At 39.5% G+C, this 26,753-nt stretch overlaps 1 protein-coding gene across 1 annotated transcript in view; it reads right to left on the bottom strand.

Moving 5' to 3' along the window:
- Window positions 1–867: 867 nt before the first annotated feature.
- Window positions 868–26,753, bottom strand: part of LOC128263559 (roundabout homolog 2) — a 44,234-nt gene continuing 18,348 nt past the window's right edge. Inside the window, exons 2-14 of the mRNA XM_052998685.1 lie at window positions 17,861–18,051; window positions 16,757–16,859; window positions 15,044–15,328; window positions 14,401–14,541; window positions 12,839–12,970; window positions 11,476–12,413; window positions 11,289–11,408; window positions 10,816–11,212; window positions 7,014–7,109; window positions 6,702–6,948; window positions 6,447–6,610; window positions 4,428–4,731; window positions 868–2,064 (exon numbers count right to left, since the gene is read on the bottom strand). Of these exons, the coding sequence (XP_052854645.1) occupies window positions 1,014–2,064; window positions 4,428–4,731; window positions 6,447–6,610; window positions 6,702–6,948; window positions 7,014–7,109; window positions 10,816–11,212; window positions 11,289–11,408; window positions 11,476–12,413; window positions 12,839–12,970; window positions 14,401–14,541; window positions 15,044–15,328; window positions 16,757–16,859; window positions 17,861–18,051 (4,169 nt within the window). The 3' untranslated portion in view covers window positions 868–1,013. The remainder of the gene's footprint in view (window positions 2,065–4,427; window positions 4,732–6,446; window positions 6,611–6,701; window positions 6,949–7,013; window positions 7,110–10,815; window positions 11,213–11,288; window positions 11,409–11,475; window positions 12,414–12,838; window positions 12,971–14,400; window positions 14,542–15,043; window positions 15,329–16,756; window positions 16,860–17,860; window positions 18,052–26,753) is intronic.

Genomic DNA, 26,753 nt, shown 5'->3' with positions numbered 1-26,753 from the left:
ATGCTGCCCCATCGATCTATCTAAGTTGGGTGTTTTCTATATATATATATATATGTATCCTAAAACTAACGCAGCGTTTTGGCTATAATCGTCTGCATACTTGGAGGAACTTATCATACTTTTTTTTTCGTTTAATTTACAATGATCTTTGCTAGAGCTAACCTTAGTCTACAGTGTAACGAAAGCAGTTTCTTAGTCGGAGATTTAATGCGAGTTAGAGAATAGAAAGAGTAGGAGAGTTGGAGAAAAAGGGTAATATGTCTATCACTAGCATAGGGCCGATAAATCGGCTTCTCATCATATAGAAACGAAACCTTGTAATACTAATCAAATTAAAAGTAATCCTCACACAATTCTCGCACTCTGTCAGTCTCAGTCTTGGTCACTTTTTCAGTTTGTGACAATGGCAGCAAGGGAAACGAGCTACTTCTTTGCAATGAGGTGATGGTTTTTAGTTTGTTAATGGAACACACCGTAGTGAACAGGGTTTTTGGATATGGCTTTTAAAACAATAAAATAAAGTTATTGATAAAAAAATGACATGTTTTTTGAGAAAAATGCTTAAAAATTTTTTTTTGACTTGTTCTGCAAAATAAATATTTTCAACGATTACTATTTTAATTTAATTTATTAATTTTTCTGATTTTAATTTCTGTAACCCAAAAATAGATCATTTGTAACCAAAAACGGTTTACCTCTAAATTACTCTCCTCGTTCCCTTGGCGCTCCTTTCTTTGCTTTTAAATCAGAACCCCTCTACCTTCGCATACCCTTTCCTCAGGCATCAACCTCTGCAAATACCCTTTCCATTTCCCAATTTATTCAAAGTTTTCCACACCTCCATTGTTGAAGCGTTCGCACCAGGCGAGTAATTCCCGCACTTCGCGGGCATAAAGTTGCTCCTGTGAGTGCAAATCGCTCTGGGATTGGGATTGGGATTGTGATTGTGATTGTGATTGTGAGTGCGGTTTCGATTGAGATTGGCCCAAGGATGCTGAACCAGAGGGCATAGGTCAGACATTGTGGCCAGCTGGCTGGCTGCTGGTGCCGCTGCCCGAATTGCTCAGCAAACTCCTTTCACTGGCCACACTTCCCGGGGCATAGATCAACTCGTTTGGCTCCTTGATCGACTCCTGGATGCCATTCTTTCGACTGCCCCGTGTGCTCTGGTTTCGCCACGATTGCAGGTGTCCCTCGCCGGGATGTTGTGGCACTAGGGGTATAAGTTGTTGCTGCTGCAATGGCGGCTGTTGCTCATCCACTTTCACGTACAACCGCTCCATATCGTCCAAATCTCCATCCGCCGTGTGGTACAGAGCATGTTCATCCTCATGCGACATCAACATGGCCATTGGCGATGGCGAACCGCCACAGCCCGAGTCCGCCAGACCATTGTAGCATAGGGAAGAGCCATCGAGATCGAGGAGATTCTGCTGGTTCTTAACCTGATCCGTATTGAGCACCTTGAATCGGGCACTATCCCTGCCAATGCTGCAATTTGGCGGCAATTGCTGTCGTCGTACACTGGCAAACTGCGAGGAAATGGGCGAGGATTGCTTGGCACCAGGAGCTGCCTCGTAGGTATGACAATTGCTCAACTTATTCTCGGTTATGTGAATATGTCGCTGCTTATCCTTCGGATAGTAATACTGCTCCGAGTAAACGGAGCGTGGCGGACCCACATTCGTGGGATATATCTCGCTGGTGGTGGACATTTGCTGATAGATGTTGCTCGGGGGTAATTGCTGGTGTTGCTGATGTTGCTGGTGTGTCTGCTGTTGCTGCTGTTGCTGCTGCTGTTGCTGTTGGTAGTGCGGATGCATAGGACGTTGCAGGCCATAACCGGCCACTACTGGTCGCTGTTGATAACGCGATTGCTGTTGCTGTTGCTGCTGTTGTTGTTGCTGCTGTTGCTGCTGATGCTGCTGGTGGGGCGTCAAAATCGAAGAGGTGGCATAGGGCGCTGGTGAGGCATTGCCGTGCCGCCCATACTCACTGGGTGCCTTGCCAAAACTGGACACTTCCGCATAGTCAGTGGGTATGTTGGAGTACTCGCCCACGTACCTGCAAACGAACAGATAAAAACAGAACAAAAAAAGCTCGGTTATTACTTGGCTTGTTTATTACAATATTCCCTTGAGTTCTGCTCCCCTTCCCACTTTAGTTATAAATTTGTGAAATTTATGGCTCGGTTGGAAATTTGCATTCGGCTGCTGCTGCCTGCGTGCTTTTCCAAGCGGGAAATATGTGAATTTAGTTGGGATTTCCCAAAAACATCTATTTTCAAGGCACACATAGACCAAAATCAGGTGGCAAAATAGTGCTAGAGACGGTTATCCTTACATCCATTAAATAAATTACCAGCTTAAAACAAAGGTGAAAATGCTAGGGCTTTCTTCGAAAAGCCGCCCCAATTTCCATGCCATACCATTTCATTCTCGCATTTTTAGCATTATTTTCGTATTTAAATACTGAAAGCGGATTAACCTGACGGGGGACCGACTCAAACTCAAACCGAAAAAAGGGGGAAAAAAGCGATTTTAAAACTCTGAAAAGCTTGTAAAAATATATGGCGCATTGATGGAGTTGCCATGGCGAAGGGGATAAAGCCCAGCCACTCCACATAGAAGGCTTTTAATGCCCTTAATGAGTGCCGCCGTGGAATGAAAGTTGGTCCTGTGTACACGGAATAGTAATGAGCTTGTCAAATGTCTGGTTCAACGGCGGAAAAAGCATTTAAAATTATTAAACGAATTAATTATCATAAAGCTATTCGAGGGGAGCACTACATTTAAGCTGAAGTATTCATTAATATCCTTGGACTTTCATTATCCTTGGCCTTCCTCCGTAGAGTATTTTTAGCTCTGGTCAGCTCATCAACGAATTTTCGCCGGCACATATGACACTCATTATTGCATGATTACTTTTATTGTTATGGTTATTATTATTTTGTTGCAATAATTATTAATATTTCTCTTATATTGCACACACTCACAGCGACTCATTTTCAATTTGCGTTTTAATGGCTAATTAAGTGTGCAAAAATAATTATAATTATCTGGGCTGCGTATTTATTTACAGTAGTCGCTGGAAAAAGTGCCAGACATTGCATTTTTAAATTAAACATTTTTGTTTTGCTTTTCTAGATATTTAACCCCTGCATTTTTAGTGTGACTTTTTGATGGCTGATTGGCATTTAATTGCCATTTGTTGGGCAGCAGCTGGGCTGGCATGTATATTTTTTCATTAAACAGATTTCATTATATTTTTCTGGTTGAACTGCTTTTAAAAGGAATGAAAACAAAATGCCATTTTTATAATTTAGTAATTTATCTTCGTTATCTTCTCACTTTAATTTAAATCTGGAGTATTTAAATCATATTAAAACCACTTCAAATAATTTTTGGTTTAATTTGCGGCCAGTATAAAATCAGCCGCAAATAAATAACAATTACAATTCGATGCCAGAAACATTGCGCCAAAACATATTCAAGCCGATACAATATTTTCACTGCCCCATTTGGCTATTTTCATGCATTTGCCAGGGGCCAGACAAATAAATCGCCTGCTACATGGTTTCAACTTTGATTCGCCATCTACCACAAAACTAATTGCGAATTCGTGGCCAAATTATGCATAGCATATTTTAAATCAACCCTAAAACCTATTTCAAATTGTTTCAATAACCTTAAATTTGTGTTAAAGCCGACACTCGGAGGCCATAATTATTTCATTGCTCTTTTTGCGGTGCGAACTCAACTGGGCTTTGGCGAAAAATCAACATAAATAGCGTGGCCAACATTTCTATTCGTAACTTGATTTTCCCTATGGCCCAGGGGAGAATGAAAGAAAAACTCTGCCAAAAAGTGTGCTTTTTCTGTGGGTTTTCTTTTTTTTTTTTTGATGCTCCTTTTTCTTTGCTTTTTTTGGTAGTCGCCGCGGCAGAAAAATGCAATTTCACAGTTTGGTGAATTTTTATTGTCGTCGCTTTGAGCTGCTGTCTCGCCGAAACACACTATCTTTGTAGAAGGTTTAATGTTGACGAGGTCTTAAGGTTTATGGATTTATTGGTTTCACTTTAAAAAATATAATCTTTTATTTTGCAACTTCTTACAAAACTAGAGAATTTGTTTATATTTGTGTTAAGTTAAGCCGAATGTTTTCTAAAATTGCCAGGGCCCCTTATTAAAAACTTGAATACAGAAATCTTTAGGGTTATGAAATAATAAGTATGCAATAAAAAACAATATTGTCGACATTTGTAATTAATGTTTGATTGATACTTTTGACACTTTTATAATTGATTTTAAAACCTTCATTTTTCATTTTTTCAAAAGAGCATCCCTAACTCGTTATTGTTTTTAGCTCGTCAGCCTTTATCCGCCCCTCTATATTGTTGGATTGGTTTTTTCTGGGGTAAAACTTACCGCTGCTGATTGCGTTCGCTGCCGTGTCCTCCGTGAATGTCATCGCCGCCGCTGGCACCACTGCCCGCACCGCCGGATCCGCCGGAACCACCGGAACCGGCACCACCAGCACCGCCGGTGGTGGGAGAACCCGGGGCACCGCAAACGGGAGCATAGTCCGCGATGTGATCCTTTTGCATCTCCAGCGAATCGCCGCCGGGCGAGGGACGCCACACCATTCCGCCGGTGGAGGAGTCCAGCCAGTAGCCGTTTCCATTGCGAGTCGATAGACTCGGCATTTTGAGCACGTCGCTCGTGTGATTGCCTGCAGGTGGGTCGAAAAGTGGGGATAAAACGGGGTAAAACGGGGGACAGTCAGTCAGAGCAATTAAATGTGGTGCAACAAATTGTGAGCCGAATAAATTGCTTTCCGGAAATTAAACAAAAACATACAAAAGAGCTGCCTAGACAATTGTGTGTTCCGTTAAAGGATTTCGATGGGGTTATTTTTGAGAGATTCTGTGGGAAACCGATTTCAAAATTAGAGCGATTTTTTCAAAATAACTAGCAAGTAGTTTTAGAAATTTTCAAAATACTGTTTCAAAAAAAATGCGGAACATAGGTTTTTATTTTTATTTTTATTTTTAAATAATAAAATTGTGCCATTAATATTAATACAAAAAAATGAACATAAAATATGTATAATATCTCAAAAGAATATATTTTCCCATCGAAATTTAATCCTGGGACAGTTAAAAGCCACTGCTATAAATTGAACGCATTAAAATAATATTATACCCATTCAGTGGAGTCGCGGCTGGATATTTTCCTCACACTCGCAGGCTACAAAATCAAATAAATTATTGTCAATTTTCCACTTGCGTTGCCTGCTAACAAAACACAACCAATGCAACGGCGGGGGCTGCATAAAAAATGCAACCAATTAAACTGTCCCCGGGTTATAACTGAGCATCAAGCGAGTGTTTTATAGTCCGCCACCTCCTGTCTAGTGTTCCCTCATATTTTTGTCTGTTTTTTTCAGTTCAGTTGCCTGGCAGGTGAATATTCTGATCTCCCTTTCTGCAGCTTAGTTTATGGTAAATGGCGCCCATGAATATGCAACTTGTTTTGTATTTTTGCTGTCCTGTTTCAGACCATTTGGATTTTTTGGCTTTGGCTTGTCTACGCTATTGTTGAGTGCTGAGTTTTGACAGTCGAGAGAGCCGCTTCATTGTCAGCTTTAAAGATTAAACTTTATTTTTCTTTATTTAACTCCTTATTATTACTCTTTAAATGCTTGAAAATCTAGGCCATTTCCCTGGGCCATCCAAGCCAAAATGCCCATTGCCTTTCTTCCTCTCCACTCACCTCGTAATGCTGCTAATTTCAATTAGACCACAGCCCTCCCTTTCCTGTCGCTATACATATATAGCTGACCAGCACACACACAACTTGTTGGTTAATAATGCACACCAAACTAAATGCATAATTGCAATGGCAGCCATTAGGGGGTTGAGTCGAGGAATTCCGATATAGGGGAAGTTGGCGTCACGTGCAAAATGTTAATTTCTATTATGTGTGGCATGTGAGTGTGTCGAGCGGCTTCTATGCTCTGCCTGCTAAAATATTTATTCGCACCTATTTCGGTTTCTTTTTTCTTTTCTATTTTCCGTTCCCCGCTCTAGTTGTTGTTATTGTGTCCAACAATGGAAAATTAGCGTTATTTATATATGCAAATGTTTGTGTGGCGTGTCTGGCGAGGAAGGAAACGAAAACTACCAGCTCGCAACGGATGCAGAGCTTGAGGGCCGCAGTCGGATGTCCACAAACCCCCAATAACTGTGGCACATGCATATGTAAAGTGGAATAATGGAGGATTTACACCGAAAATATTTTCGTTTTTAAGTTTTTTAACATTAAGTCAATTAAGAAAATAAATAGCTAACCTTTAAAAAGCAATTATTCGCCACAAGTATTATATTTGGCGCCCAATTTCGGACGTTCCTATAAGAGCCAAAAAAAGGTTTTCAGTGCACTTACCACGCATGGTATTTAGGGCCGACTGCTTCATCATCATGTGCTTGCGCTTCACAAAGACCATTGCGCCAAAGGACAGCATAAGGATGGCCAGGATGGCGCCCAGGAGTATTATGAACCAGGGCTGTGTCAGCACATCGTTAACATGGTCCTGATTGATGGGATAGCTGAGAACGAAAAACCAAAATTATAAATAGAAATTATCCACTTACAGGGGGCAACAGATATAGATTAGTCCCAAAAAGGACTCCAACTTACCGCTGATTGATGAACGGATCGAGACGCTTCGTGATGGGATCCAAACGCAAAGTGGCTGGGACACAGTATGGACCGATTCCGGCATTATTTCCGGCTGCCACGCCCACCGTGTACATGACGCCTTCGGTGAGATTGGCCAAGACCAAAGTAGGCGAAGCGGCATCGATGGTGACGTTCGTTAAAATTCGAGAGAAATTGTGGGCAGTGTCTATGCCTCGCACTATTACATGATAGTTCAAGAGAATGCCTGAAAGAATATAATAAAATACATTTAATATTTTCTAATGCTACTGTAATTTAAGCTTTACTTACCATGTCGATCCTTAAGTTCGGGTGCCTTCCATTTGAGGAACACCGCTGAGGAATTAAGCAGCAGAGCCTCCATTCCATATGGTGCCTCAGTGGGAACTGCAAAGGAAAACGAATTTTGGTTGGGTTAGATTTGAATTTTGAATTTGAGCCGGGGCAGAGATTGAGGAGCAAATTTAAATGGCTTTTTGATTGTGGTGCGTGATGTCACCCAGCTGACGTCCGCTCTAATGAGATTTGGTGGCCGTAATTAATTAGCATTTAGTGTGTGTGTGGGTCGCAAAGGGGATCTGGCTGCAACTAGTTCCGGGTTTTGGCTTGAAGGGTTTCCCGACCATTGCACTACACCCAGACACATCCTGCCAGCACATCGAGTGCGTACAAAAAAGGAAACAGTTGAAAAGGAACCATAAAATCCTTTCCTTTCTCCCAGTTGCAGCTCACTTCACACATACAGAAGAGCTCATCTTCATTTGTTTATTTATTTCCTGCTGTCGCTTTATACAAGTGGATACACTGGGCAACAAAAGTTTAACTAAAGTATTTCCATTTACTCTTTATGATTTTTAAAATTTATAGTTTAAAAAATCATTGTTAAATGAAATTATTACATTTGTGAAATTTTTAAATTGTAATAATTAATTTCCTTTGTTGCTAAGTTCGTAGGAATTATATATTTTTTTCGAGTGAAACCCTCATCCCTTACAGCTCCTCATCCCCTGTGTCTTATATCTTTTTGTGTGTGCGGCTGAGTGAAGCAATTTCTTTAAATAAACACACACGTGCAAATTTCTCAACGAGACAAAAGTGGGAGACCGGGAAAACAAAGCGGAGAAAGCGGGAAATCTCTAAATAGGCAACGTCTAGCGATATTCAACTGGAGTGTGAAGTGGAGTGCAGTAGTCCTTCTTCTGTCTTTTTTTGGCTTTGTTGTGCTACCCAGCTCGCTGAGTTTTCCCCTTTCCATTCGGCGACATTGCGACATGCTAAAGTGCTTGTCGTGCTTTTGTCTATGCGGGCGTTTTTCGTACCCCTTTGCTTTCTTCCTGGTGATGCTTTCTGCTTTTTCTCCTTTTCTTCCGCTGATGAGGCACCGCGATGCTTAACACGTATCTGCCATTGTGTGGCATAAATGACCCCCGGGCACACGAGATTCGACAATTGTCTCAGACACACACTTTCCAGCAATTGAAAAACTCCAAATTGGCTCTGTGATCACTTCAAAATGCAACTGCAACCGAAGACAGCTTATCTAAACGTGGAAGTCTAGTGGGTTTCGATTCAATAGCCTTTGCAAAAATATGACTCATCTTGTTTCGGGGGTTAATTTGATAGTGCACAAATGTGACTCAGATTGGGTTGCATGTGACTGATGGTTAAAGTGACCACTCCTTTTTCAACATATTCGGTGTCTAAGAAAACAAGGGAAACACTTTTGGAAGGACTTAAACGAAAAACGGCAACTAACTATAAATCTGCTTTATAAGCATGCTTAATGCAGAGTATAAAGTTTTTAATTCTAAAAAAATCAAATGACTGAACCATATATTTAAATAACATTTTCGGTGTCTAGCATAACAATTGGAAACACTTTTGGAAGGACAGTAAGAAAAATGGCTAATAACAATAAACTTGCTTAGTAAGCATGCTTAAAGCAGAGTTTAATTAATTATAAGCAATATAAAGCACATAAAGTGAAATTGTATTCATATATTTAAATACAGGGCACACGCTAGTCATCAGTTCCCAGTCTAATCTTCAAAATTAACCTCCTTTTGCTACCCTCTAGCATTTACTCTGTGGAGCACACCTTTATTTGCCAACTTCCGACGTGGGTAAAAATGTTTCCTGTTGCGGGTGCAAAGGAGTCCTAGCCTTTTCTCCTCGCTTAAGCAAACTCGCATCAAATTTGCATTGCCAGCACTGCAAATTTTTGTGGCTCACTGTAAAGGAGCGGGGTATTTCAGAGTACTGAGTGCTTCATATAGCAGCAATAATTGTTGTTTATCTTTACACAATTGCGTTGGCAATTTCTTTGGGTTTGTTGTCACCCAAGTGAAAATGTGATGCATGCGAAATGAGTTTTGATTTGATGACAGCAGGGTGCAGAGAAGGGGTTGATCCTTGAAAGGAGCAGGTGGCACAGAGATTCGCGACGTTTGTGCGTTTTATATTGCTGCGGTTTGTTGACTTATTTGCGGCACTGTGCGAGCGTTTCCCTTTCTTACTTTGTTTGCCTGGCTTTTGTTTTTTAATTATTTTCTTTTTAATTTTCCTCGCCCTTTGAGATACTTTGCTCATTGAGAATTGTTCACTTTTCGTTGCACTTTCGGAAGTTTTTGTATCTGTACAGCTTTGCTGGTGATGGAATGAAGTGATAAACCTGTCTGGAAAGTTTCCTCTTTTTCCCGTTGAGTTTGCATTTTCCTTGGCTAGTAAGTTTTTAGCTTTTGAAACAATCTTATCTGACATATTCCCTGGTTGTCAATGATATTTTTAGATAGCCCTAAACCGTTGGCTGAACTGCAGACAATCCTTTAACCACCCCCAAAAGATGTATAACACATGTAAATCGCCGACATCAAGTATTCCGCACACAAACCGCATTTGATTTGAGACTCTTTTTGATTCCCCAACTGGAAATGTTATCCTCCGCCCCCTTGAGCAATTGTTTTTCACGTGGATTTGACATCCCTACCTTGCTGTCCTTGGTATATCATCGGTTGGGCGCTTCTAACATGGTTTGGCATTTACGTACGCATGATTTGCTTTTTGTCGGTGCTCAGTGATTGACATACTTTCCATTACTCGCCCTTTAACATGGCCCCCGATAAAAAGAAAAAAAGTAACCAACTGCCTACGCCCTTTTCTTTTTTGTTGGGTTGTGCGACCCTGGCAAAAATAATTTGCGATTATGCGACCCGCATTTCAGTGCAGCTGATGTCCGCCAAGGATAAAGGCTCAGCCGTTTTCCTTTTACCGCTCATATCCTTTTATTGAATTTGGGTTATTGTTGCAATGCAAAAAGTGCCCTGTAACCCGCCTTCTGCATTTGTCACATGAGGTTCATGACTGGGGGTTGGGGTTGCTTTCACTCGGATTTACGGGGGTTGTTTCCTGTAAAGGTATTTATACGGTTTGTTGGATTGCGCCTGGATTTGATGCACATGCTTCATTAGCTTGGGCGGGAGAAATTCTAGAGAAAACAGTGCTCACAATTGATTACAAATCCTGACTGACAGTATGAAAAAACAATCCAAAAAGCTGGAAATTGAATTTTCTAAGCCCGACTGCAAAGATAGCAATCAATGGATTGAATACTCGGCGGGCAAGTTACTGAAGTCTAAATTACAAGCAAATATTATAAAGGTTAACTCGATAGGTTAATCAATATAAAAATTGATACGGTTTTTTTTTTTAATACATTTTTTTAATGTGAATAAAATTTATCACCTTTAGTGTCCAAACTGATTTTTTTTTTGATTGCATAGTTTCGATCAATTTTGGCTGTAATAGGTTGAAACGTTGCCTTCAAGTTACTATTTATCGATAAATTTGATCAATTTTTAAATTGATAAATTCGAAAGGTTAATCAATATAAAATGAGACAAAGCTTGCTAAGTATAACTATCTATAATATCGAAATTACAATTTTATCGATTACAGAGTTTCATTATTTTCGATGCATCTTCAGCACGCTCATGCCCTGTACGCACTTTACGCAGTCAAATATCCCATATCAAAGGAGCTAATGGTATTTCTAAGAACCCTCTTTTTTCTATCCCTTAAAATTTGTTCAACTTACCATCTTCAAGGGTGCGGGCGATGCGCGAATTCGACGGCTTGCCCTCGACGGATTTGTAGAATGGCACGATGAAAAATTCATACAGCGTGTACTGGACGAGTCCGGTGATGGTGCAGGATGAGGCGCCACCTCCATTCAGAATCGTCAGCATGCGGTACTTGGTGCTCAGTGGTGGGGATGATACTCCGCCACTTTGACTCGATGTTTCCCCATCACGTTTGCCGGCAGCGGCAATATTTGGTTTTGTCGAAATCAATGCGGATGCCGAAGCGGATGCGGATGCGGAGCCCAGCAGCGGATTGACATTGGTCGTAACGGGCGCCGGATTGTTGACTATTGGATTTGGCAACTGTCTCGCATAGACATAGAAACCCTCGACGTATTTGCCATTGATGATCTGCATGAACAAAGGGAAGGTGACGGATGAGTAATGGACTGGGTTGAAGGTATTGTCTGTGAGGTCGATTATATACCTGCCAGGTGAGCTTCATGCTGGTGGAGTCCACCACACTGGCGTTGCTCAGCTCCACAACGTCTCCGGATAGCAAACTGGCACGAGCTTCGCTCAGATCCAAGCCACTGTTGAAGTACCTCTGCCAAAATGGTAAGAACAAAAAAATTAATAAATGAAAAAAAAAAAAATAATAAATAATTACGCACCGTTCCCACTGTAATGGGTTCCGACATTGGACTGGGCAGTGATAAGCCATGAGAGTTCTCCGCTCGAATTAGGAAGAAGTAATTCACACCCGGCAGCAATCCAGTTTGGGTGAAGGTTGTGTTCTGCACTCGCGTGCCCACAGCCACCCAGCCATCCGTTTCGTTTTTGCCAAACATCTCGATTACGTAGCCCACCAGACTGGAGCCACCCACCTTGTTGCTCCTCGTCCAGCTGAGAGTCACCGAGCTCTCGCCCTTTTCCACCATTTGTGGTTTTCCCGGCGGTCCGGGATAGGTGGAAAGCTCTGCTGCTCGGAAGAACTTGATATTGGGATTTGTGGGAGTGTCCAGACGAAGGTAGCCGCTCCACGATGATTTTCCATTGCGATTGCTGGCCACGCAGGTGTACAGGCCTTCGTCCTCGTGACGCTGAAGATCCGAGATGGTCAGAGCTCCAGCATCCGAGACATTTCGTCGCTCATGCTCCTGCACATCGATGGGTATGCCGTCCAGATACCACGACACCTCAGGCACTGGGGTGCCCAGTGTTCGACAGGGCAGAACCACAATGGATTTCACGGGCAGCGTTTGATTCACCGGACCCTGTTCGATAATCGGCGGTGGCAACTCGAATTGCGTATCCACACTGACCACCGTTCGACTGCTGACACTGCCTACGGCATTGAGGGCATTGCAAGTGACCACCTTTCCGGAGTCCTCGCGGGCAAATCGAGCAATCGAAAGCACCGAACGACCCTCGGGGGTCAAAGTCACTTCCATGCGCCCATCGCGGTAGCCGGGAAGCAGCAGGGAGCTGTTGCCCTCCACCGACCAGTAGAGGGTTGGCCGGGGATGGCCATTCGCCTGGCACTCGAACAGCACTTCATCACCGATCTCCACCAGTTGATTCTTGGGGCGTATCACAAATTTGGGGGGTGCTAAAATGGGGGAGGAGAATGGAAATGTTAGCACTTAGAGAAAAATGTATAGAAAAATGTATAAGTAATTTTTAAGAATTGTGCAAATTAATAAGCTGTGTTATAATTCCCAACTTGATGTTCATAACTTTTTATTTTTAATATTTTTGGATTTAACAAGTCTTTTGGTAGAATTATTATTTAAATTTTATATAAGCTTCATTGGTTGGCGCCCAACGTTTTTGTTATGGTGAAATATGTATTTATTGATTTTGAAGAATAGTGCAAATTTTTTGTTCTTTATTTTTCTGTTTTTTTTTTTTTTTTAAATTTTGAAAGTGTTTTTTTAACTTTAAAATGTTTTTGTCAATAAATAAGTGGCGCCCAACGATTGTTCAAAGTGCAATCCTTGAGCATTGGCCGCCGCTTTTTGGCAATTAACTTACCGTGAACAGTAAGGATGCCCGTGGCCGTGATGCCGCCCACCGCATTGTCCGCCTCGCAACTGTACTCGCCCATGTCCTCCAGCGTGACGTCGTCCAGCTTCAGACTGCGGTCCTCAAGTACGTGCACACGACCTGTCGAAAGAATGGAGAAAATCGGCGAAATGAATCTCATGTGTGGGTGGATATGGGTCCATCGGCCCAGACCCATTCGAAAGAAAAACAAACTTTCTGGTTGTCTATCTGTCTGCTGCTGCTGCTGCTTCTACTTCGTTAGTAGTTCAAGTGGCGGAAAAATGGCCAAGCCGTATTCTCCACAGCCGGAGAGCCGAATAACCGCAGCAAAGTAAGCCAAGACAAGATGCGACATGCCCTCCATTTCTCCCCAAAGGAGGGGCAGAGCACCTTTTGTGGTTTTTCCCGTACAATAAACAGAAAGAAAAGACAAAGGTTTTTGGGGGGGTTGGCGGCAAAGCTGACTCTGCTTTCTTTTTGGTTGGTTGACTGCGAAATAGGTTTTAAATGTGGGTGCACCTTCTTGCTTCTGTGTGTTCCTGGCCACTCTGTGCCAATTGTTTGCTTAACAAAAGTTTAGGACAACAACCGAGGCGTCTCCATGGCCCATCCCCTGAGTGGCATCTTTTCTGCTACTATTTTCTTTGAGGTCTTTAAAGAAGCGTAAACTAGCTGGAGAAAAGTGTCAAGGGGGTGAGAGATGGCATGGATGTCTCCCCCAAAGAGGGGTTAGTGGTTGCACTGCCCTTCGGGTTGGCAACTGACTCCGTCTGAAGGACAACATTGCAACAGTCGAGTGTTGTGCAAGCAAAATTGTTGATTGCTGCCAACAGAGATTGGCAATTAACGGAATTAAAAGTTACAGTTGTGTTTGCCCAGCTAGGGCGGAAAAGGGGGCGTGGCCGGGAGCTAGACTGGGAGAGAGGGTGGCTACTCTGGTCCGAAAACCGCACCACCCCAACCGTGAACCCAAACTAACAACAGCAAACGAAATTGCAGGGGGGAGTTGTGTTGTTATAGAGGTGTTTTGTGCACTGGCAAAAAATATATATAAAATATTTACCATAATTCATGGTTAAGTTTTTAATTTTTTTTTAAAACTTGTATCTTTATAAATTTATTTGAAAACTTGACAAAAATTCCTAATAAATGGTTTTACGTGACCTAAAATTTGTATAAAAACAAATGCCAAATTTTATTTCTTCTCAAATCGAAGGAAAATTTTAAAAATTTCCCAGTGCATTCCGTAAACACATCCAATTGGCAACACGAAAAGCCACAGGCCAAAGCAACCGCATAAACTAACTTTTTGTTTTGTTTTCTATTTTTTTTGCAGTTTTTTTTTTTTTTGCTCTGTGTGAGTGTGTAACGAACCCTCGACTATACTTGAGCCATGGGTAAACAAAAAAGCTTTAATTTCATTTGAAATTGCAGCCTGTGTATGTGTGAATAACTGGCCCAGTAAGAGAGCCAAGCCACTAACGTTAGCAACATGGCTGCCCGAGCATTTCCGGCTAATTGAAGCTGAATGAGAAGCCAAGAAAACTTACGCAGTGGCATATTGCCGCCGGAGGCAGTGCGTCGCCAGAGGACATCGGGCAGGGGATCGCCTCCAATGCGGCACTGGAAGACCACCGAGCTGCCCACGACAGCCGTTTGATTCTGGGGTCCACGAATGAGGAAGGGACGAACTGGAAGGGAAATAAAGTAGAGGAAAATATAATTTCAGTTAAGATAACATTAAAACAGGAAATTAGAGAAATACAAACTAGAAAAAACATTTTTAATTACAGTTAATTCCTTAGTAGACTAAATGAAAACGATGTATTATGCTGGTTGTAAACGGTGCATTTGCTGATTCAGCCTTGTATGCTGTTAGGCTGCTGAGGCAACGTTTATCACCAGATTTAATAAAGATTGCATTTTAATAAAAGTAGAAATTAAAGACCTACTTATTTTTCTTTTTCTTCCTTTATTTCTTTTTCTGGTTGTAAACTGTGCAGCTGCTGCACATTGTTTAGTACCAGCTTTCAAATTAAAAAAAAAAAAGTATTTTTTATTGTAGCTTTATCCTTCAAAGTTGTAAACGATGCAGCAGCTGATTTAGATGCATCGTTTATCGCCAGCTTCAAGGATAGCTTTTTTCTGATTTTTTCTTAGATACTTTAAATAAATGTATTTATTTTTACTCACCATGGACTTTGAGAAAGGCAGTGGCCGATTCCCTGGTTCCGACCACGTTCTTCACCACACACTGGTACCGTCCATCGTCGGATTGGCGTGCCTCCTGGATGGCCAGATTGCCGCCATCCACAATGCGAATCCGCTTGTTGCCGACCAGATTCAGGGTCTGTCCGTTCTTGCGCCACGAGATTTGCGGCTCCGGGGATCCTCGGGGGGCACCGCATTCCATCAGGGCCACTTCGCCTTGGGCCACGCGGGTATTTGCCGGCTCCAAGCGGAATTCGTCGCGCAAAACTGGTGGGTAAATGGGATGGGAAAAGGTGGACAAACGAAACGCCAGTGAGTATGAGAAAATGGCCCGGAGTAAGAGCTTTGATTGATTCAATATTAATAACTGTCAGGTGTACAGGCAGCAACGTCCACTTTGCCCGGCTACAGCTACATCTCCTCCATATTTTATAAGCCATCCCATCCCAGGCCAAGCCATCCCACGACTGCCTCAATATGCCAATAAAAGCTTGGTAATGATGCCCAGGTTTCAGGTTTACGGCTTTGAACGGACACAACTCTCTCGCTCAACGGAAATATTAATAAGCTTTGGCATTTGCAATGCTTATTTTTATTTTTATTTATACTTTTATTTATTCGCCCGCCACTCGCACATCTTCTTCACTCGCATTTTTTATTGAGCGAAAATGCAGAATGCAAAATGATTGGAGAGTATACAAAATGTAAAATGCGAAATGCAAAATGCACTTCAATAAACGCATAATGCGCTCCACTGAACGCCAAAGGCACCGAAATGAAAACACACCAACGCGTTGGCTTCTCTTTGCCATAAGTAGGATAGCATGCCGGCAAATGGTCAAGTTTTTATGACTTTAAGCTCTGCTGAAATCGGAATCCTTTACGGTTTACCAGATTAATTAATCTCAACTTCTGCGTGCACCTGAAATCTGCACAACTCTAATGAGTTGGCTATCGATTACAGACAAAAAAGGATTTCTCCCAACTTTATTTTATTTTATTTTATTAATTAGAAAGCACAGTAGAGAAGTCAAGAACTCCGCAAAGGGGAAATTGAAATGCAGCTGCTCGATTTTGGGGTAAATTTCATGAAATGCAACCCTCCAATTAGCTGAAAATTTTGCCTTGGCCCAAAGGCCAATCGATCAATGTCGTTTTTGGGTGGTTGATGCTCTAACATTCCTGCTTTTGAACACTGAATTATTTTTCTAAGCCCTAAAGAAGTTGTCAAAAAGTTGTAATGGTTAAGCTGCTAAAATACATGATAAGCTCAAAGAATTTCACTTGATATATTTAAATGTTTGGAATAAAATTAATGGATTTTTTAATTTATAAAGCTGCCATATAGGTATTTTCTGTACCAATAAACTATCAATTATTGCCGACAGAAATGGAACATAATTATTTAAAGCTATAATAAACTGAAAAACTGCAATTAATAACCACAGTTGTTTGGAATAAAAACAATAAAGCATTTTTTAAATTAAATACACAAATTTTACCAATAAAAATAAAACATTGTTACTTTCAGCTATTATAAACTGATGAAACTGCATTAAATAACCCCAAACGAACGTAATAAAAACCATAAAACATCTATTAATTTATAAACAAAATGGACAACTGGTGTACTATGCCATAAACTTAATTGCTGCATAAATATTTAAGCAGTTATTGTTAATTTTGGTTACTTACATGCCACTTGCAACGTTGCATTCCTGGAACGGGCCACTCCAAACTCGTTTTTAGCCTGGCACCAATAAGTGCCCGCATCGCTCTCTCTACGTGAGTGGATAACCTGCGGGGAAAAACGGGCGGGGAAAAGAGATTATTAGATACACGAGTTAAGAGATTTAAGTAGTTTTTGGGCAGCTTAGGCCCGGGTCACGTGTCAGATCAAAAAGTCTCAAAATCGCTCATCCGAAATCAAATAAAAGTGAAACGTGCCATGGCCCATTGTCCCACTCTTTTTGTTCGTTCGCCGTTGTCCAGTCTGCGTATACGCAATTTAATTTAATTAAAAAATACACTCAAGCACAAGGGGCAGCATCCTGCCTGTGTTGGGCCTTAATCACTTGGCCACTTCAATTTTAATTGGCAACAAACTGAATCTCGCCTTTGGATGGGGTTGACTTACCCCCAAAAAAAAATTACAAATTGCAGAAGAAATTGTTATGGACAATAATAAAAGTAAATGGTTTGCCTCGGGCCTCAACTTGAAATTTTTGTCTGCTATTTTGTTTTTTTAATATTTGAATTTAAATTTAAGCCAGACTTTAAGACTCACTGAGCCATTAATAATTTGTGGAAAAACAATAACAAAACATCGACAGAATTTGTTGCATTTAATGAAAATAACAGGGAGATGGAAAGATAAAAAAAAACGAGTAGGAATTTAATATAAACAGAGTCCGAGGAAATTGCAATGTCTGATGGGAAGAGACACCCTTTCTTTGCTGGGAGTTTGGGGATTTCGAGGAGTCTCGTTAGCTGAAATTGCGCAATGTGCACGCACGAAATGATATAGGGGTTGGTCTAGTACTTGGGGCTCTAACCCCCAAAACAACAACATCTTTTGTTTGTTCATCAGGTTGTTTTGCCTATCAACTGAAATGCAACCAGACGGAAGCCCATAAAATAATATGGCGAGGCCAAAAAAAAAGAAAAAGAATTGCTTATAAGCAAATGTTGCGTTTCACATGGGAACCCAAATGCACGCCTCCTCATCGACAGCTGTAAAACCCCTAATGATAGAGTTGAATCGAGAATCGAAATGAGTTGATTGGTTATGATGCGTACCTTGAGAAAGAATAAACCACCGGCGGGCAGCATTATGCGATGCGAACCCGTATCCGTCTTCAGTTCGCGACCGTCCTTAAACCATTGAATGGTTGGTGTTGGATTGCCCTCGGCCTGGCAATTAAACGTAAATGGATCATTTTTTGGCACCGTCGTGTCCATGGGATGCTCGATGATGCGTGGATTTTCACCTGGAATGGGAATGGGAAAAAAGGAAACGTTTTTTTTATTTATTAGTATACTTCTGTGTATGTAGTGTAACCCTACACTGAGTTGGCCACTTGAGTGCGTGTTGTATTTCATTTTGAGTGAAGGATCCTACTCATCACATCATCTCTGGGGACTTACCCTACACAAAAACTCATCTTTGACGGCTAAACAAGTTTTGTCACTTAATGCAGCGGCAATTAAGAGGCCATTAAGTAGACTGTGTAGGGAAATCCAGTCAGAAATTATGTTAAGCAGCAACGAAATTTCACTTGAGGCAGCCACCTCTCATCTCACTTTGCCTCCTCTCGAATTCAATTAACTTCATGAAAATATTTGCCCGCCCACGGCTTCTTCGCGCACAAAGGACCCCACAGGACTAAACATAAATTTGTACATGTCGATAAGGATGAAACAAAGGACATCGCTAGATAAACTTTATTAAAAGCAGCAGCAGAAAAGCAGTTAAAATCGGACGAACCAACGAACGAACGAATACAGTTGTTGGGCAACAGCTGAAATGTAATTACGAAAAGCGCTTAAAGGTGAAAAATGTGTGTGTTTGCCAAAGAGCGCTGGAAATCCGAGGTCTGAGGTGGAATGGAATGCCTTTGGTTGGTAACATCATTCAGCCGGAAATTAAGTTTTCCAGATTTATTGAAAGCGGATAGTAATGAGAGCTTGCAGCGACGGGGAGGTACGGAAAAACCAGAGCAAACAGTGCATAGAGATGGGCATTGGGTATCACTGTTGGAAAATCGGGAATAAATCACAGGATGCAGGTAGTTGTTGGGTATATGGGTTGGTAAAGATTTTTATTTTTAACTTAACTTATATAGCATCCTAAGCTAATGATTGTTTTGTGGATTTTAAATTTATTATTTATAAATCATTTTATGACTCATTACCTTTTCAAGAAGTAGAATAAAATAAAAAAATTGAATGCATATTTTATAGCATCCTAAGCCAATTTTTAAAGAAACACTTTCTTTTTTAAATGATTTTAAGGGTATTATGTAGTATCATATATTATATGTTATGTTATTATTTATAAAAAAAAACCAATAATTTTATACCTTCTACCAAAACTTAAACATTTTTAGATTAACTCTTCAATAAATTAGAGCCAAAGCAATAAAAAATCTGTAATTGATGTTTTAATTTTATACTAAGCTTATGATGTAGTCTTCATTTTATAAATAACCCTTAAAAAGGGATGCAACCTTGTCACTCTAAGCCCAACACATCTCCTATTTCATTAACTCAACCAAAAGTAACTAGATCTGCTCGCAATTCGACACCCAAGGCGTGACCTTTGAACCCCTGACAATGCCAATATGCAAATCGAATCGTGACACTGTTATCACTATGGGAAATCACTGAATCAGCATCCAGTGATTTCTATTTCAAACCAACAGCAGCAGCAGATGAACGATGACATTTGTCAAATGTGTTTTGGGCAAAAAAAAAGGAAAGAGGCTGGTGGGGAAATAGAAGGACTGAAACTGCACCTTGGACATTTGTCAATTGTTGTTGTACTTGGCTTTTGAAGTTGCTGTTGTTGCCTTAGTGTTTGTTGTATTTGCTGTTACCACCCGGACAGCAGCCTTTTGTTAAATTTGCAAAAGTGGGGGGGTGGCAAAAAAGGATGTAGTGGATGGGCTTTGAGCCATTGTCTGAATCTGATTTTGGCCATGTCCAAAGGCATTGTGCCTGCCCCTTTTGTTCCATTTGTCCTCGTTGTCATGGCTACTTTCTTGTGTGCTAATTTAAATGATGAAATATACTCCAATAGTTCTGTCATGCCAACGCATAGCTTATTAAAAACGCACCACAAAGTCTACATATTTTTTCCTGCTTTCGTAACCAGAAAATTCTCTCCACCCGACAAACAAAATATTTAATTAAGCAAAAATCTGCTGCTGTTTTATAAATATTTCAGCATTTTTTTTGTTATACTACCAAAAGCAAACGAAACCACACAGTAAAGCAAAACCAAAGCGAGTCAGGACTTCGATAAGCTAGCCAGAAGTAAAAGCAAAAAAAAATAAGAAAAGAAAAGAAAGAAAAACAGGTAAAATGTGTAAACTTTCCAGCAAGAATTTTCCACACGCACAGACTGCGGCAGTTGTTAAATAAAGCGAGTGAGTGAGAGTTGAAGTTTTTCATAATAATATGTAAAAATGCAACTGCGAGAAAATATTCAGCAGAAAAACTTTAACAGCACGAAGAACAATAAAAAAAAAGTGCATTTGAAAATTTAGATTGTGACTAGTTAAACTCAAATCAAATTTATTTATAAATTTAAAAACTAACCACGAAAAAGTTGTAATTCTTCAAAAATCTATTAGTAATACTAAGTTAAAATTTTTAAGATATTTAATGATATATTCTTAAAATTTTCCAACAAATTATTAATTTTGTTTCAGCTTTGATATCTAAGACATTTTAAAAAAGTAATATTTTTGTAACAAAATTTTGAACAATTTCTCAGATTGTACCACACAATCACCCATTTATCCTCAGCACTTAATTACGCTCATTTGGCATATATGCTCTTCATTTGTTGTGCGTGTGTGTGTGGGTGAAAGTACATGCATATGTGTGGGTGGTATGGAAATTTATGCATGCATACATCGCTGTGGAAAATGTAAAAGAAGATTTGAGTAAATAAACAGCAACAGGAACACAGAGGCAAAAAGTGCTGCCGGCGATGAAATCATGCAAGCATGCACCTAAGCAAACAATCGCGTTCACATTTGGGGGCCAGAAAGAGACAGTCTCTGTGAGGGGGAAAAAGAGACAGAGATAGGTAGGGGGTCTGCAGAACTCATAATGCACAACTAACGTGTTGGGGAGTTTGGTTGAGTTTTGCGGGTAGCAGCAGCAAACACCAACAATAATAACAGGAAATGCATTTCGTATACTGGCTGTTAAGAAATCGCCGGGCTGCTGTCTGTTATCTTAGCTTATGTTGTTGTTCTCCCCGTGTTTTGTTGTTTTTGTTTGCCGCCGTTTCTGTCTGTTTGTCCAACATAAGCATAAAAGAAATTGTGTAGCCCGGGAGCAACATAAGAGCAATAAGTAGCTATCACTCGACTGTGATTTACTTAGTTATGTCTCTTGATTTCGCAAGAACGGGGTTTTGAATCTTTATGAAATTTGGTATAGCAGCTTATTATGTCTTTGGAAGTCTGTATCCCAAAAGTTCTGATCACATTCCAACGAAGTTAGGTGATATGGGGTTTTATACAAATATATTTGATTTGATTCCTTATGAATTATTATTAAATTTGGTATGTCGGTAGATTATAACTTTTGTAGCGGTTATACCAAACATTGTATTTGTGTCTCAAAAATTATAGTTATTATCCCATTTTATAAAATATTAAAATGATATATATTATTTTGTATTTCCCAAATTCTTTAGATGCTAAAATAATTTTATATATCAGAAATTTTTTAGTTGAACTGAACCCAAAAACAATATACCCCATTATAGGGTATAACAAAAACACTAGAAGCATTCACATCTGCAACTACAACTTTAGCTGCTGTTTGATGCTGTTGCATTTCTGCTAATTTGCTGTTGCCCCGTTGTTTGACTTTGGGCCAGTAGGTGCTAAAAGAGACCCAAGACTCAAAACTCCAGGGGTTCTCAAGCATCTTATGCCAATATGCATCATTATTAGCATGTCAACAACATACTATGCACACAAGCACACACAACAAAAATCACAACTTTCCCAAATGACGGCAACATTAAACGTGTATACGAGCAGCTGCTCAAAATGTATATGCAAATATGTTGTCCAGTTGCTCACCCACAAGACAGACTTGTAATCAAACAACGAATAGACGCAATTTGGGGGGATGAGGTAAACAGGTGAGCAGGAGAAGTTGTTGGGGGCAACCTGCCGGAAAACCATCAACTAAGCTACATATGTTCAGATAATTGAAGATGTATGTATACACATATCTTATTGTTAATGCAATTATACATATTTGAATTAAAAATTTTTAATATCAACCTCAATAGTTTTCTAAAGCTATAATTTATTTTCATAATTAAATTTTCCTAAAATAAATACCTTACAATTTTATAAAAATTCTCTTTTGCCAAAAATAGGTTTAAATCAACAGAACACCTGCCACTTGTAATTTGTTGTAAAAACTACAAATTAATTTTCAGACTCCTTCACAAAAAAAAAGTTTGAGTACAAACAGAAATTTTAAAATTTATTTTTCAAATTATTTAATTTTTTTAAATACAACCAAACTTTATTTAGCCCTCGTCAGAAAGTAAAAGTTTTTTATTTCTGCTGCCGCCTCACAAATCACAGAATGTCAAACTGTGGCAGCTTGAGAACTGCAACCATTTTCCTTTTTTGCACTCTGCCTTTTCTATTTTCCCCCATTTAAAAAAATAAGGGGAAAGCGACAGGTTGGAAAGTCCTTGATGTGAACTGTGACGTCAGGCGAGGAGGGTCTGTTAAAAAATTAACTGAGCTTCAGCTAGTCCTGTTCCTGTTTTAGTGCCATTTTGAGTTTTCATTGTTCGCTTGTATTTGAACACCGAAAAAAATAATAAACAAAATAAATTCACTGGTAAAATAATACTTTTAATAACATAAGAGATTTCTAATTATTTTATATGGTGAAGTGCAAAAAAAAAAAAAACATCTAAACAAAATAAATTCATTGGAAAAAATTATTCTATTAATATCATAAACGTTTTCTTATTATTTTATCAAAAAGTATTTTTCTTTAATATTTTTCTCTGTACTTTCTTTCCCCAATGTTGTTGTCGTTGCTCTTATTGTTTTTGCATTGGCTCAACAACAAACTGTACAATAATTTATAAGCTTTTAGTGCAACGCGACTTCTCGGGCAAAAACAAAAGCAACACAGCCAAGTTTTTGATTTGCCGCCATCTGATGGAGGTTGCTTCTGTGTTGTTGCTGCTTTCAACTTTGTGCTACCATTTATTTATTTATGCTGAAATGTTTAATTTTAAATGGGCATGCAACTTGGCCGGGAAATTGGGGGCATGGGTATCCTTTCAGTTGAGGGCTTGGGCTTCTAAAAGCTGAGGACTTTGTAAGCCTTTGGCACAACTTTTGCCACTTAAGCTTTTGTACAAGTAAAATGGGAAATAAGAGTGGGTGTTTGTGTATTTTCGTATTTCCGTATATGAGTATTTCAGATTTGTGTTTTCTGACTGCTGTTTGAGTTAAATAAACGAAGGCGCTTACAATTTTGCACTTGCTTTTTAAGCCAAGCTTTTGAAAAGAAAAGTCTTAAAGTAAAGTCTTAACAACCCGTTTTTGAAACTCAAAAGGGATATAGGTTGCAGTTAAAAGCATTTATAAAAATTACTTTAATTTGTAAAGATTATTTGCTCATTTAATTTTTTTCTATCTTTACAAAAATAGCACAATCAAAATACATTTTTTATTTACAAAAAAGTATGCCATATTTTTTAGTACCTGAATTTAAAAAAAAAAAAATATATATTTAGAGAATTTTTCAGTCGACACATGTAATAATATTTTCCGAGGTAATGTTTCAGGAAAATTTTTTACGCATTGTTTTTTGTTTTTATTTGTTTGCCTTTGTATTTGCGCGCCCTGGAGTTTGCTCTTCTGCGTCTTCGCCTCCTGCTTCTTGTTGTTTTTTGTTTGCTTAGAGGGAAAACTGGAGGGAAAATAAGACGAACAACAACAGCTTCCTGGAGCGGAAGCTGCCCGGTTGCCAATTATTTAAATGCTGGTATTTACCTACCAACACGGCGGATGTGGGCCAACTTAAGAGGGGAAAAAAGGGAGGGTAAGCAGCATAAATCATTATCACATTTATGTAATATGCACAACGGGCCAAGATTTTGGGAAACAAAACCAGCACCGACAGGCAGAAGAGCAGCCAAATATTTGCCCAAAACGGAATGCCCTGGGGCAGCAATAAAAACCGCAATAAACCAACAGGGATTATGGTCCGTAATGTGAGGATTTTCAACAAGCTCCGGGAAACTCATACGATATATATCCCTATCCCTATCCCTTCCCGCTTTCGATGACTTTGGCTTTTATTGTTTTCGTTATTACAGCACACAAAAAAATGCACAAGAAATCAAAAAATCAAATAAATTATTCAAAATGTTGTTTGGACCCATGCACGCATATTAATAGAAGTGAAACATATTGCTTATCCCGAATACTCCCAGCTGAACCCTCAAGAACCTTTTCCAGGGACTTCCCATCTGGAGTCAATCCCGTTGGGCGAAGCATTTGATTAGGCAAAACAAGGAGCGAGAAACCGCAGGCGACTCCCCTGCTGAGAGCTCTTGAATTAAGGCGGCCACAGTGGGCTAAATGTGGGAATAATAATTTGAAAATATTACGTAGCATATTGGAATAACAGCTTTTAAATTTTTAGCGAAATTTTTATAATATAGGTTTAGTGAATTTTTTTTATAGTGTCCAACAAATGGTGTGCATTAAAATAATATTGAAATAAGTTTTTATAATTTTTATAAGCTTTCCATATTACAAAGAAGAACCATTTGTCTATATAGTATATTGTTCATCTTGCAGAATTCGTTTTTTGTTATGTGCAATTCCTTTAAATTATTTTATAAATTCCATTGTTATATTTTTATTAGGCTGCTCGATCAAACCACTGTTTTGTGGAGCCATTTGTCTAGTCTGGAGCATTTTCATCTCTCATTTTCAATGTCAAATTTATGCCAGGGCACGCCAAGTCGAGTCTGGCGGAGTCGCTAATGAGCCAAATCGCCCGAAGGTGCCAGGGAAAATGCTCAGACTACAGACTTCAGACTTCAGACAGTCTTTCTGTCTGTTCCATCTTGGTTTTGGTTTTGGTCTTGCTCTCGGATTTTTTTCGCACATTGTACGCATATTGTTAATTTGGCGCCACAGGGTACGAAATTCCCAGACCACCGACCCCGTTTTCCCCTGGAATAACTTTTCCATTGTCTGAAGGGGTTTTGCTGGGGTTCTCTGCTCTGCTCCATTTTTGTGCGACTTTTGCGCTGTTAATTAAATTCGACATTCAACTCTCATGTGTGCGTGTGTGTGTGTGCTTTTTTATGGTAAAAGGGGGAGGAAGGAGGAAAACCACTTTCCGCCAAAGGGAATTCGGGATCCAAGTTTCCTCTCACTCACTTTGCTTATCAGCAAAATATGCATTTTTTGATAAAACGAAAAAAAAAAACAGGGTAAGAGAAGAGAAACCGCCACAAAAACGTCGCCAGTTTGCCTCGGCTCTTATCAATAATTTCATAAATGAAAAACACTGAAATCCTTTTAAAGGTTCTCGGCACCAGCATATTTACAATCCAGTCCCCAGTCATAAATATATATGAGAGGTGCTCGCAAAAAAAGGGACACATGTGGCTGGGAAAAGAAAAAGAGGGGACTATCAATGTCATATTTTTTACACAGCTTTTTTATCAACTCTTTTATAGTTTATATCTTTGTTTTCTATCTGGCCTTCCTTTTTTCGGGCTCCATTTATGCGAAATGGGAAAGGGTCCCTGAGTGCTTTATTGAGAAATTGCATTTTGGCCAAGAGAACGTTTAACCGGCTTGTGATGTAACCAAAAAGCTTATCCTACACACAACATCTTTTATGAAGTCAGCTAAGAGCTAAGAGCTATGCTAATCCAAAATCTGCATTATAATGTGAGATCATTTGTCAAAAGATGAAGTGATAGAGATGATGTATGGTGAATACTGTGCATAATGAAGGTGAGAATGAGAGGAGATGGCGTTTTAGTTGCTTTTTAGATGATAAAGACGTTTTAATTTTGTTATGGATACTGTATTTGAAGACTATAAGCTGTAAGAGTCATAATATAAAATATTTGCCTTATTTTATTTGCTTGCTTCTATCAGTATTTTATTTCCACATCTGTTTCTAAATAAACTTTGATGTTCAAAGGGGATATAGTGGCACTCCCTCACTTATCCAAATATATATCATGTCTCTTACCCTCACAAATGTTTACTAATACTACCCCAGAAAACTGCCAAATCATCCCACCCTCAAAAAAATTAAAAAATAATCCCATCAAGCCTGTCATTATCACCTGCCAAAAGTTCATTTCATAACGAAACCAATATGCCCCACGCTCAACTTAAATAGAGTATGTATTGTGACAACTGAATAATAGATGGAAAAATGTCTGCGTGGAAAAAAACTTTAAACCCAAATCCAATTAATCATTCGGCCTAATCTCTTAATTGTATTTTATTTAGATTTTAATTTGCTATTTCATAAGCCGATTTGAACAATTTCCCAGTTTGCATTGTGCGGTAAACGAAATCCGAAACCGAATCAAAAACCAGAATAAAATTCATTTGGAAGATGTAAAACCCAGCAAAGTTCATAATTTGTCAATTTTTCTTGTGGCTTCAAATTAATTACATTTGTCGTCCCCATTGACATTTCGACAAGTTTTCTATTAATTATTTTTGATAGATGTTGGAATTGTTAAAAATACAGACCGAAAGCTCTAGGAAATGTGTCAATGGCTTGTGTGATTAATGACTGCGACACAGTTTCCGAAAATGCTCCACATTTAATATTGGAATTTGAAGATCTCTCCAACAGATCGTTATCTATATGTTTTTTGCTTACCTAGAAAGAGAAGAGAAGAAAGAAA

Source organism: Drosophila gunungcola, unplaced genomic scaffold (assembly GCF_025200985.1).
Source record: "Drosophila gunungcola strain Sukarami unplaced genomic scaffold, Dgunungcola_SK_2 000001F, whole genome shotgun sequence".
In the NCBI taxonomy this organism is placed as follows: Eukaryota; Metazoa; Arthropoda; class Insecta; order Diptera; family Drosophilidae; genus Drosophila; species Drosophila gunungcola.
Note: the sequence above shows the minus strand (reverse complement) of the source record. Positions and strands in the feature narration are given on the sequence as shown.